Source organism: Acipenser ruthenus, chromosome 23 (genome assembly GCF_902713425.1).
Source record: "Acipenser ruthenus chromosome 23, fAciRut3.2 maternal haplotype, whole genome shotgun sequence".
Taxonomy (NCBI): domain Eukaryota; kingdom Metazoa; phylum Chordata; class Actinopteri; order Acipenseriformes; family Acipenseridae; genus Acipenser; species Acipenser ruthenus.
In genome coordinates, this window is record NC_081211.1 from 24,612,130 (window position 1) to 24,625,706 (window position 13,577).

General features: G+C 34.3%; 1 protein-coding gene across 1 annotated transcript; it reads left to right on the forward strand.

The window, feature by feature from the left end:
* The first annotated feature begins 9,184 nt into the window (after positions 1-9,184).
* LOC117964599 (homeobox protein MSX-2-like) lies at positions 9,185-13,074 on the forward strand. Its single transcript, XM_034908610.2, has 2 exons — positions 9,185-9,629; positions 11,391-13,074. Exons 1-2 carry the CDS (start codon positions 9,296-9,298, stop codon positions 11,813-11,815), a joined length of 759 nt encoding a protein of 252 aa, XP_034764501.1. The 5' UTR covers positions 9,185-9,295; the 3' UTR covers positions 11,816-13,074.
* The last annotated feature ends 503 nt before the right edge of the window (positions 13,075-13,577 follow it).

Below are 13,577 nucleotides of genomic sequence, written 5' to 3' on the forward strand. Positions count from 1 at the left end.
AACGTGAATTTACAGATAGACGTGGGATTTTCTTAACTGCTGGAAATGAATTAAAATACAGTGTAGTTTGCAAGCTTTTATCACGTCACAGAGTAAAATGAAAGGACATTTATACAGTTTGTTAACCACTGAAATCATCATTAGCCCATTTCTTTTTCTCAAAGAAATGTTTGTTTGTTTGTTTTGATTGGCAGCTTTATTGGGTTTAATTTCTGAAAAGTGCTAATAATGATTTGAAGTAAATAACTTTGAGAATCCAATCTAATGTCTATTGTGCATTGTGAAATATGAACTGTAACAACAAAGTGATACAGTAGTCTTCCCTCTTGACATATGAAATGTTTTCATTCGCTTTAGGAATACATTCAAGTAACCCTATGTCAAGTGATTCATCTTAGTGTTTAAGCAGTTCATTGTCATAGATGTTTAACTATGTAGATAAAGCATAACAAGCCAATGCTACATCTGGAGTTTATCAGTCCCTTTCCTGGCTAGTATTACATTGAACAATTATCTGCAGATCAGGAGACAGCAGGGACTTTAAAGCCCCAAATTACAGAGAAAAGGCAGGAGATGAAAAGGGGGCACATGTGTCCCATCATCCTAATGAAATCAACCTGACAATCATGCAGTGGTGCTCGCTGAGGGCCAGCTCTGCTTAGTATTAAAATGACATCCCGTAATTCTTTCAGGGGGGAAACAGTTTACAAACATATTAGTGTCATGAAAATACAGGGGTTAATAGTCAAGTATCGTTCAAATCATTGCGTCATCATTATATATATATATATATTTAGTGATACATTACAGTAATGGGGAGAGTTTACAAAAATAAAAGCAGCAAAGGTTGTGAATCAATCATTACTACTTACATAATGACCTAAGTAATTCTTACTTAAGTACTGTAATATACATTGTACATGCCTGGGCCCAATGCATAAACTGTTAAAGATTGTTTTGTTAAGCATTGTTTTATTTTTTTAAAGAATAATTCAATCAGGTTTGCAGTCCGTTAAACCTTTTTTCAACAGTTTTAAAGAGGGTTCCATGTTTATTTTAATGTTCGCCCATTTAACCTAAATGAATGTTTATAAACAGTCCTTGATTCCAAAAAACAATTCTTAATGTTTTGTGAACCCTATATTACACTGGCAAGTGTGTTCAAAGGTTTGTTGAGAAGTGGGACCCTATAGCCTTTTCAAAGTCATATAGGTGCAACTGAGTTCTAAGATAATCACTGCTTTCTGTGGAAGTAATTGCAGGGCTGATAATCAATTGGACGCACGGCACCAATCTCCTGTTTCAAAGGAGCATGCTGAGATCTTGACGTGCTAACCTGTGGGTGTATGACTGTTGTCTGGCTAAGTAGCAATCATCTATAAATGAGCCTGTCTCCGGGGGAGGGCCATCTTCCTGCATGGACAGTGCCCACTGTGCTTGGCGTCTTTTTCTCATTAAACAGTGGCAGGTCAAAGGCACACATGTCTATGATGACCACGGGGCAGGAAGGATCATATTAATAGTGAACCATTAGGTATAGAGGTGTCAGATGACACTTTTCTTTGTTTGCTTATGTCGGTTTCCCTTGTGGGGAGTCATCATGAAATCCCATTTGATCCTCATATTCTATGCCTTTTGCTTATGTGCACATTAGGTTAAAAATAGTTCATGCTGTTTGCTGGCTTAAACTTGCATGTACTCACCGACAATGGGAAGTTCACTCTTAATGTTAAAATACATATTTCTGAAAAACATATTTTTGGTGTTTTTTTTTATTTTATTTTATTCTTTAGAAAGTGATCATATGCTACAGGTGCTGTCTGTAATTTAAATAATACCAATCATCGTCTAACTAATCCAAGAATAAAACACAATTTTACTGAATAAAAAAAATATTTAGATCAATATATTTTCTCTGTAGCCTGAGCTTGTGTTAAGACAATTTAAACTCAACCTATTGGGAGTGGTAGTAAAGTTATAGAACTGTCTGCAAGCCATTAATGCAATGACACACAATGCAATTCTTCATTGGGAGTTCTTCACATCCTGTGGGATAAGGGGGTGTGAATACTATTTAGCAACATCTAGATTTACTGAGAAAAGTAAAACCGTTTAATACTTCTCAGTACACTTTGATTTTTTTTTTCCTAATTACATTTTAAACTAATAACTACCCCTTATTGAGAAATTAAAGGATAATTACAGTACTTTATTTTTTATTTATTTATATATAACCTCCTTAAACTCACAAATCATAGAGCTGCCACTAGAAATTAAAGGGTAAAAAGAACCCTTCATTTGTCTGCCGGCATTACATGAAAATTCAAACTGTGAACACGATGATTCATAAACCTTAATGAATATTGTAGATCATTGGCTGAGCATTCATTTTGTTCTCAGTGAAGTGGGTGAAGCTGTAAGGGTTGTAATGAGAGCTCTGAGTTTCAGACATTTGGGAGGCACTTAAACTCTCGTTGGAAGAACTGTGAATATAAATGCAATGAATAAGAAGCAGAGTTTTGCTTCTGAGAAAAATAAGTGGCTTTTGCAATTGTATAGTGGTTGTTCTGTTAACTAATAAATCCTATAATCCCATAATTGACAGATTTATAGGGGAGGGATTCCAGTGTTGTCATAGATACACCTCAGGATGAAAACATTGATTTTTTTTTTTTAAGGAACGAAATCAAAAGTATTAATGCAATGCTTGTCAGTCCCATTGTAAACACTACATTTTCTAAAATACTGTATCATAAACTATGTTGGTTTTACTTTATGCTTGGATAAATAGTTTTTCAGCCCTAAGGGAAAACATTAAAAGAGAAGTATCCATTCACAATGCATGACTAAATACCACCTTAACCACCAAGGTTAACTTTAAGCAAATTCATAACTTTCTTCTTTACTGTCAAAAACATGTTTTCAGTTCACAATTAACAACAAAAACAATACTGCAAAGCCTTGTCTTCACGTCCAGCTGCTCTGATAGTGTCGTCACCTCTACAGACCAACATTTCAGATTGCATTTTCTGTACTTGTTCTTGACCAGTTTATTTTTAAAGAAATGATCATTTACACTTAGGACCATTAGGAAACCACCATATCCCTTTAGTCTGTGCATTTGGCTTTGTATAAACCATTACCATTATAATCCATTACGTGTACATACCTTACCTTATATGGAACTCAAAGAAAAAGAAAACCAGGTATGGGAGGAGTAGCGGATTTAGTGGAAAAGCATTGCACTATATGTTTGGCATCTGGGAATAAACATAAAGAAGAACTAAATGTATGATCTCAGATACTGTCCACTGATCTGACTTCAAAACCTTGCTCTAAAGCTGTATATATATATATATATATATATATATATATATATATATATATATATATATTAAAGAAGCAAATAGAGGAATGTGCACATAGCAAGTAAAAAATCTATTAAATATATTCAGCATGTTTCAGACATTATCTAAAATGCAATATAGTGCATAACATAGTTAATTCAATTCAGAATCATGCAATACTGTGGTAGAATGTCCAAAAGGTTCTAAGGTGCCTAGCTTGAAGATCAGCTTGTGTTCTTTATTAGCTGTCAACCTATGCGAGGTTCAAGCATTTATAACTTGTTATTATTTGGAGTCAGCACTCTATAATTGGGAGGGATCTAAATTCCATTGGAAAATCCCCCGAAGTATATACAGTATAAAGTATATTCACTAGCTGTCCTCTGTGAGGCTTCCACATCATCCACCACTTGGCCACAGGAGGTAACAGTGATGAATGAATCACATGACTCATATCGTTTTTAGGAAGGCTGTTGTATGAACTCCTACTGTTCACATGACAGCAAACATCTTCATCTTTGAAATATCAGTCATATGCTTAAAGATAATCAGAGCAGGCGCCATGCACCTCAGGAAGGTAGCAATTTTCTTTCATTAAATCTAAACATCGGTTAAAAGTGCAGGATTCCTAAGGGCTAATTACAAGGTGTTAATAATAATAATAATAATAATATAATGGCAGCAATTTTCAAACTTGCCTAAAACCTATAATCTACCCAAGTACCTTATAGGGTTGTCTGCAAGTTTAAGTACTGCCCAAGTTTTTTCAGTAATTTAATTTTTTACATCATGTCTCTCTAAAACATCCATTATTGTTGCTTAATAGCTTCTCATTGTGAACAGACAGGTACAAACACGCCGTACACTTTTGTTTCCAGTCAGAACAAATTAAGACAAAGTAGACACACACTAATATGAGAGAAAAACTTAAGTGCGCTAAAGCTTCCAAGGGTAAGTGAGGGTCTTGAGAGAATGCTCTAGGTATTTAACAAATGCTAAACTAAACCTTTGATGGTATCTAAATAGTCTATTGCCAATGGTGCCAACAGAACGACTAAACCCCGTGATTGAACAATATTTAGCTTTGGTTCAAGAAAGTTTAAAAGTAAACCTATATCCACAGGTTTTATAATATCTTTTATGAGGCCACTTCATCCTGTAAGACTTCTAAGTCACTGCTTTATAGTCAACACCAGTATTCAGTGTTTAGATTATTGTGTGCTACAGACTGACGTCTTCCAGGTGACACAATCCTCGGCAGCCATTAGTCCCATATTAATCATGAGATGCTTTTGGCTACCTGTGAATAATACACGGCTGGGTTAAGATTTGAAAGATTTAGATAAACCTTATTTGCCCGATGTGTGCAGTGAAGCAGTTTATTGCCAGGATATCCTTGCTGTCACAATCCTAATAGAAACTGTATTTGTTAAGACCACACTTCTCTCTTGGAGTTAAGAGACCAAACAATCTATCAGTGCTGCTTTAAAAAGATGACCTGTGAAATTTGGAAAGTTGAAATCACTGTTACAAAATGCAACACATTAGTCTTAAATATTAGTCCACCATTACTCTTAAATATGAATGTCACTTTGCCTACTATACATCTTAATCTCTTTCCTGACGGGGGTGGGTATTACTAAAATAACAATGTACTTATCCATCTATGATAGGGGCCAGGGGCTGGTTTGAAGAACTTCTAACACCTCCCTTAAAATTGGGGCTAATCGAATAAGGATTATGGGACCAAGTTGTCTGCCCTTTTTTTCCATATATGTATATACACAATGCTGTGCAAAAGTCTTAAACATGTTGCATTTTTCTACTCTGATGCATTATCAACAATTTACTCAAAACCTCCACTAGTGTTTGCAACTATTATAACAACCTTGATTTGCATAAAGAAGGAAAACATTGAGTGAAATAGCTTGCATCATAGGTGTATGTAATAAATAGTCAATTAATCCAAATTGATTTGGATACGCTTGCCAAAAAATATAAAGCTACTTTTTTGGAAGGCTGCAAGCCAATCTTTTTAACTTACTTAAACCCCTCAGGGGTTCCAGTTTATTGAAGTGTGTTCCAAAAACCCACTCCTTTTTGTGCCAACTGTGTGCCTGATACATATCACATTGTACACTTGGTTTCTATAGCAACACACCTTAGGGAACCTTCGTTTTTTCGCTTGGTGTGTGTACTGTTCCAGTAGATTTAATATTAGGTTATCTGTGCACTTTAAATATTTTGTATTTTCATACCATAGGAAATATCTGCTATATATTTATCTGTACTCTACAGTATGTGCAAGCATTCTAATCTTGGAGGGTTGTTAAGTCCAATATAGGCTATAGAGACTAGACTGTGTGTGACTATCACTAGGTGAATTTATGCCACGGTACATGTTTCTTCACAGCGTATAATGCTGTAAGGTAGAACAGCTGTAAAGGAAAGGTGAGGGTTTGAACTGTTTCATGAAGTGGGCTTTGGGTTCGGACTGCATGTTGAGAATAGTTAGATCATTTTTATGTATCCAGCTAGACACTGATTATATTGGGCCAATAATACTGGACAAAAAGTCACATAGCATGAGAATGATGTAGAGACACTGCTCAGAGTCTTGAAAAGCAGCAGCTTACATGTCTTGCTCTAGAAAGAAGCTTAAGAATATTGTGCACATGTTTGTATAGCTTTAACATTAAGAAGCTTAAATTGCTGTGGGATGCTTCATTTATCTTGCAAGCCACAAGCCCATACAGTGATGTATTTTAATATGGACAACACCAGTGGTTGTGTTAAAAAATAATTCCCATCAATACTCAGGAGGCAGCAGCAGTAACATTTTTTAATGCCTAAAGGTATGCACTTTGTCAGCCTAACCCTTTTTTTATTCATTGTGAAAATTTTTCCTGAAACCTGAAAAAACAGGCCTATACTGTATTTTGTATTGTCTTGCAGACTCTTCAGGCCAGTATGGTATCCTAAAAGGAATTTCTAAATGACCTGTATTATCAAAATGACATCAATCATATACAGAATATAGTTCTTATTAAAAAGCACTCCTGGGTGTAAATGTTCCATAAAAAACGTGATTGGCTTAAGTATTATTATTAAGCAGACAGTTTTATCCTAAGCGACTAATGGAGTGAACTATGCATCACAACTGCTGCATAGAACGACGTCGGTTTTACGACTCATCCCAAGGACGGAGCACTGTGTGTGACTTGCTCAGAATCACACACAGTGAGTCAGTGGCTGGGATTGAACCTGGAACTCGTGGTAACATGCCCCTTTTTTTAACCACTGGGCGACTAAGCTTTGTAATTTGCTTACAATGGAGCTTTCATAATTTAAAAAAGTAACATAAATCCTTATATGCTTTACTCTAGCGTAGTGTACTATAATACTCCATATTTATCGAGTGATCTCGTCTGTAGCAGGAAGGCTGTGAAATGGCCGGGTTCTGAGCAAGCTCCTTGCCCCCAGGATAGGGGCGTGACTTCTGGGGGAGGAATTATGAGTGGAGCCGCAAAACTTCAGCAGTCACTTCCCCGAGGAGCAGCGCTTTCATCTCTCCGCTACTGGCGCCTTCAGACAACCTCGGATTGTCTGCAAAATCACCCCATTTAATAATCAGACAGACACATGGGAACGATGATAGCAAAAAAATCTCACAATGCAGAATGTACAGGAGACCAGACACACCATATATAAACACTGGACTGTTTATTATAAATCAAAGGGATACTTTGAAATAGAAGAAACAAAAATATCGCACGCAGCCAATAAAAAGCAGTGGAAAAAAATAGAACACTGCATTATTATATTATTATATTACCCCTCCCTATGCTAATAACCAAAAACAGATCTTTAGAGTAAATCACCATTTCATATGTATAATGATCAACTCTTTAAAATATTTTTAAAACAAGGTTATGAAGTAACCTACCTGTGTCATTGGTGGACGTAAATATCTACTTAAAATTAGATTGTTGCTTATATTTATTCTGCACATAGACTACTTTACAAAAAAAAGCAAATACGTTTAGTATCCCACAACACGACATATAACTGATTATGATATATCCGTTTCCATTAAATAAACCGTCACCTAAGCAATGCCGCGTTTAAAGTTAGCTGAGCTAAACATTTTCAGCATCATTTTCAAAAGGGGTAAAATAAGAACTATGTCGCAAAATGATTTTAAAAGCCTTATTAATGTAACCACGTCACTTGCTAAGAATTTTTATTTTAAAGGGTCAACAAGTGAATACACGACTCATTTAATCTAAACCCTTTGAAAGCCATATATCTGACCCAATCAGCTTTTAGAAATCACTTTGCGACCTAGTTCTTATTTTGCCCCTTTTGAAAATCATGCTGTTTGTTACAACATATAATGATTACAGTCAAAATAAACAAAATATCGCCAGGAATCAAAGTCTTTTAGTTCGTTATTATATTTGGCATTAATTCATTATTAATTTGCTTTCACATTTATATGTTTTTTTTATTTTTCGTTTGGCCTTGAAGTGTAAACATAACCCACATGAAGACCACACATCAGAGCTGAAAACTATAACGTTATGTTTAGTTTGTATAGTTTCATTATTTACCAAAATCGTAACACAAAAATAAAGTATGGAATAAATACATTTCCATATACAAAATGTTTTGTTTTTAAATACATGTTTCGAATGATTATTTAACTTTTTAAAAGACAAACTTTTTTTTTTTTTAATGTGTTTCTATATTTTAGAATTATTTAACGGGTGTAAGAGGAAAAACAATATTTTGGCCTCACATTACAAGCAATTACCCACACGCCTTGTTTTCATTTTACCGTCTTTATACATTCGCATCGTTAATGTCTAACTCCCTGTGAAATGAAAGTTACATTCTGATTTCTGTTTCTAGAAACCTTCTTTTTTGTTTGTTTGTTTCCTCCGCTCCAGCTTTCAGATAAAATAAATCTTGTAATTTGATCCAGAATGTACAACTAAAAGATGTCATTTAATGATGACAAATGTCACATACTAATTTGTCAGAACTTGACTTGGGTAAGGCCGATGATAATCGCTACCTAAAAAAATGTATTATTTATTAAATACATTTTTTTAGGTAGCGATTATTTATGCAAATAATGTATATAATATATTTTAAACATTTTTTGTTTCCCATGCTTTTTACTTTCTTTTTCTTTTTCAATGAAAGAACTACGATAGAGTATTTTGCTACTTATTTAATATGTTTGGAGACAGTATAGAACGATGCCAAACTAAAGCTTAAAAATTGTACATTTTATATCACAGGCTATAATTGTGTTGAGGTTAACCAAACTCAAAGTTTGGGCTGTTAACAAAATAGGCTATGACACGAGGTTGTCCAGGACGAATCACAATCTGTAAAACTTTACAACAGCAACCTCAAAACTACATTTGAATGAAAACATCAACACATTAAAGTGTTATATAAAACGGATACATATGTGCAATATGGGAATAATGAGAATCATTCTGCTAACATTAACATATAAGGAAAGCGAAGCACGCAGTCTGTTAAACTGGAGCTAAGAGACAAAGCCAGTTATCATCGCTTCCTCTTCACATAATTAGCCTTAAATTACGCGAATGGCTCTTATGTTTATATGAGATTAAAGCCTTGAAGGTATCACTAACCCATCACAGCTTGTGTCCCATGTGATTAATTGTATTCTACTTCAAAACACTTCTGTGGTGATCGCCAACAAAGTTTAGAGCCAATCAAACCCCTCAAAGCTCCATATCACGTTCTCGTCGTGCTTTGATTGGCTAAAAGTTTAACTGCATCTGAGGAGTTTCCGACTTTTGCTCAAGCTTGTGCCGTCTAAGACCTGAGTTGCATGCACTTTCAGCGGGACAGGGGCGTTTATTGAAGTGCGCTGAAAACTTTGGGAGGCTTTTCTTGGGAACATGTCTTCCCCGCGTAGTCTGAAGGACAGCTGTTCCTATGAGGACGAAAGTCGACCAGAATTTACTGAAAAAGATGGCAAAGTTCAGGTATCTTGTCTACCTTTCAGTGTTGAAGCTTTGATGGCTGACAGGAAGACCCGCACTGATATAGTGTCTAAATCTGAAGGGAATGTTATGAGCACTTCTAGGACTCGCCATTCAAGTTCAATTTCTAGAGAGTCTTATAGTCCAGATGGATTTCCAAAAGCTTTTGTACCGACGTCTCCCTTTAAATCAGAAACATCAGAAGACTGTGCCACCTGGGTTACAAAGTCAAGATTCACCCCGCCACCAAGTAAGTTCATGTAAATATTAGATAACATGTCGCTATACTCCCACTTTCTTTAGATGAGCGCCAAAGTTTGTGTAAACTGTTGTTTTTAAACGGTCTATTATTATTATTATTATTATTATTATTATTATTATTATTATTATTATTATTATTATTAATAAATAACACGCTCAGTTTTAAAGAAACGGCCTTATAATGACAGCGTCTGTCAGCACACACAGGTGAAGCTCATTAACGAGCACGAGATTGTGATTTGAAGGTATTGGCTAAATAACTGTAGATGTTTTAGGTCAGGGTTATTTTATTACAATGGCTATGTACCCCAGACGTGATATGACCATATGTCAATGTGTTTTCACAGTTAAACACTGGTAATATTTTTATATTGAAGATTACGTACTGGGAAAAGAAAATACAACAGCAAATAATCGACGTTTTAGAATAGTTAACAAGAGAAACCTAGTTATTTGTTATATAATATATAGATATATCGATATAGATTGATGTATACATTAGGTAGATAGATAGATAGATAACATGCGTAGGATTTTGTTGTATGGATCGTCTGTATAAACTGTACACATCCTGGCCATTAAAACACGATTTAATTTTGCCTGTAATGTAACAGTTCACTTACCGACAGTAATTAGTGGTATCATACATTCGAAACGTAACCTTAAATATAATAATAATAATAATAATAATAATAATAATAATAATAATAATAATAATAATAATAATAATCAAAGCTTGTTGAAAAGGTTACATAGCCTATCGCTATAACAGTATTTTTTATTTTTATTTTTATGTGTAACATATAGTTTAGGCTGTTTAAGCATTATTTAAACATATTTGTTATCTAGTTTGACAGTGACAGTTTACAACTCGTGTTCTAAATGTAGTTCATGAGAGAACTTCACTAATAAGTGAGTGTGAGGAAATAATCGGGGAGGCATCCACACGTTTATCCAAAGGTGCCGTTCCAGACCATTTCTTCGCTATTAAAAATTAAATACGGAAATGAAACTTAATTCATTCAGAAAAGGAAGCACGTTAACATTTTTGAGGGAAAACAAAATCTAGGTACATAATAAAAGGAAAGTATGAGAACTTTCCATCTGAGGCGCTTGCGTATTCAACTTTTAAATGAGCACGACCTTTAACGCCCGCTGTCTGGGAATTCTAGTCATATATTTTTCATTTCCATTGACTTATTTCATAATTAAAATAAGACTTTTATATCAACTATATTTCAGCTGGAGAGTATTACACAAGGTGAGCAGCATTTTGTTTGAATGGGTGGGCAAAATAATCCGTGAATTGCTAATACAAAACATACTTTAAGAACAAGTCGTATATTACCAAACCTTAACAACAGAACTATACAGCGTCTATTTGTGTGTGTGTGTGTGTAATATATATATATATCTATATATATCTATATATATATATATATATATATATATATATATATATATATATATATATATATATATATATATATATATATATATAAAGTAGAATATTTTAATCTTTGTTTAAAGGCCAATCCTTTGCGTTTTTTTAATTATTTTATTTAACTTGTTTAGTGGGTTACCCCATACATACAAAAACAGACGTCCATAGGTTACATGCCTTCAAAATGTATGTATCCTACTGTCCATAGCGGATCAATACATTATAATTCAATGAATTGTAGGCTATGTGTGATGTCTAATATGTATATTTTACAGAATAACTAAACTGTGTTCCCCTCTTTCTTAGGACAATTAAGCCCTAAACCTTGCCCTTTAAGGAAACACAAAACCAACAGAAAACCAAGAACTCCTTTTACCACATCACAACTGCTGGCTTTGGAGAGGAAGTTCCGTCAGAAACAGTACCTGTCTATTGCGGAACGGGCCGAATTCTCCAGCTCTCTAAATCTAACAGAGACCCAGGTTAAAATCTGGTTCCAAAACAGGAGGGCGAAGGCGAAGAGACTTCAAGAAGCCGAACTGGAAAAACTCAAAATGGCAACCAAGCCAATGCTCCATCCTGGCTTTACATTCCCTTTCCACATCAACTCTCATCTTCAAGCAGCTTCTTTGTACGGACAGTCCTACCCTTTTCATAGGCCTGTTCTCCCTGTATCCTCAGTTGGACTGTACACATCTCCGGCTGGATATAGCATGTATCATTTATCATAAACAGACAAGGACTTGAACATTCTTCATTTGTATGTGTTTTGTCTTTTCTCCTAAAGGTACTTTCATTTTTTAAATAACGGTGTTCTCAGCATGCTATAAACGTGTAAATCATATATGTAACCTGTCATAGAACACACATAAAATGCAGAACATTGTAACACAGTACTGTATATGGAAAACGTGGTAGTTGCCAGTAAGGAATTGGGGGAGAGTAAAAGACAAGAATTTACAGCAGATCCCCTTTGTCATAAACTAGACTCATAAAGGCCGGTGTTCATATGAAACAAAATCAATCACATTTTAAAACATCTTTTTTTGCCATGCATTCTTGTTATTAACGGTTTCAAATATTAGCCCAGCAACAATAATACTTTTCATTTCATCACTGATCTGTTGTTGAATAAACAGGTTTGTTTTATATAGCACTTGATAGATTTTGCACATTAATACAGGTCTCTTGTTGATGCAAGCTGGCTAAATAAATCTTTTCTAGTATGTACAGTAGCTTATGACTAAATAATCTAAAAGTGTACACATAGTGTGTGTGTGTATATATATATATATATATATATATATATATATATAATATATATACATACACAGACACACTGAACTGCAATACTAATTTAGTATCAACTGTCTGCAACCCTTAGGATTTTATATCATACCTGTATACGGTAATATTGTTTTAGTAATATGAATGGACCTTTTATGTTCGGTAAACCCAAAGAATTATATATTTCCAAGTGTCAATGAAATCATTTGGTTATTTTGTTAAATTAACAGCACAAAATCTAAGGAATTACGACATCTGATATTCTGAAGCATTTAGTCATTTAGATTACCTGAAGTTTTTATGCCCAAAATTATGTCTTTTATACTTTTTTTTTTCAAACTACTGGTGAGAAAAATCTTTAAATATGCCAAACATGTTCTTGATTGTATTCCTGTGATGAGTCTTATAAATGCCAAGAAGTCGTAAAATGCCAGATTTGTTTTTATTAGTGGTAACATTTATAGTATGTAGTTTATACCATACTATTTAGCAAAATGACAGATAGTTTGGAGCAAAGTGTTTTGTTGTGTATGCCGTTTGCTCTTTTGAAAGGGGCATCATTGTACAGTTTTATAAATAATATTGCAGATTTTTTTTCCCCTATATCTCTTATTTGATATTAAATTACTGTTTTAAACTAGAATTTGATGTGGTCAGACTTTATTTGGAAAACCTTACATTAAAACAATGTGGCAATGTTAAAGATTTCTCTATAATTTCTTTGAAAAGTTGGACATTGATTTAGAAATGCGTATAGAGGATCTCTCATTGTAGCTGTGGTACTGTTATCCATTTACTTCGCTCTACTAGTAATGGCTGTACTGGTTCGCCCAATTTATGTTGATTACCAATTACACTACTTATTTCTACATTTCTTTATGAGCTTTACTCATATCAATAATGACAGCAAACTGTGTATACAGATACAGTATCTGAAATATAGGATACAGGTTAAAACAAATCCATGAAGCTCAGAACTAACAGGGAAGTCTGATTCGCTTGTTATAGTTTCTCATTTTCATGCAATTATAAGTGTTTACCCTCACCGTAAAGCACATACAAAATGTAATCTATTTCATGCGCAGCACGGAACAACTTGATACAACTGTTGAATGAACTTCCACTTAACGTTTTGAGTTAAACAGACAATGGGATATTGTGATACATTTTGGTGTCTAAAAAGTGACAGATTCACCAAGCTGCATG

What these genes read in the sequence shown, in the direction of transcription:
- LOC117964599 (XM_034908610.2), top strand. Translation starts at nt 9,296, where the DNA reads ATGTCTTCCCCGCGTAGTCTGAAGGACAGCTGTTCCTATGAGGACGAA. An exon ending in AAGATTCACCCCGCCACCAA is followed by an intron (nt 9,630 to 11,390) that starts GTAAGTTCATGT and finishes CCTCTTTCTTAG; the next exon opens with GACAATTAAGCCCTAAACCT.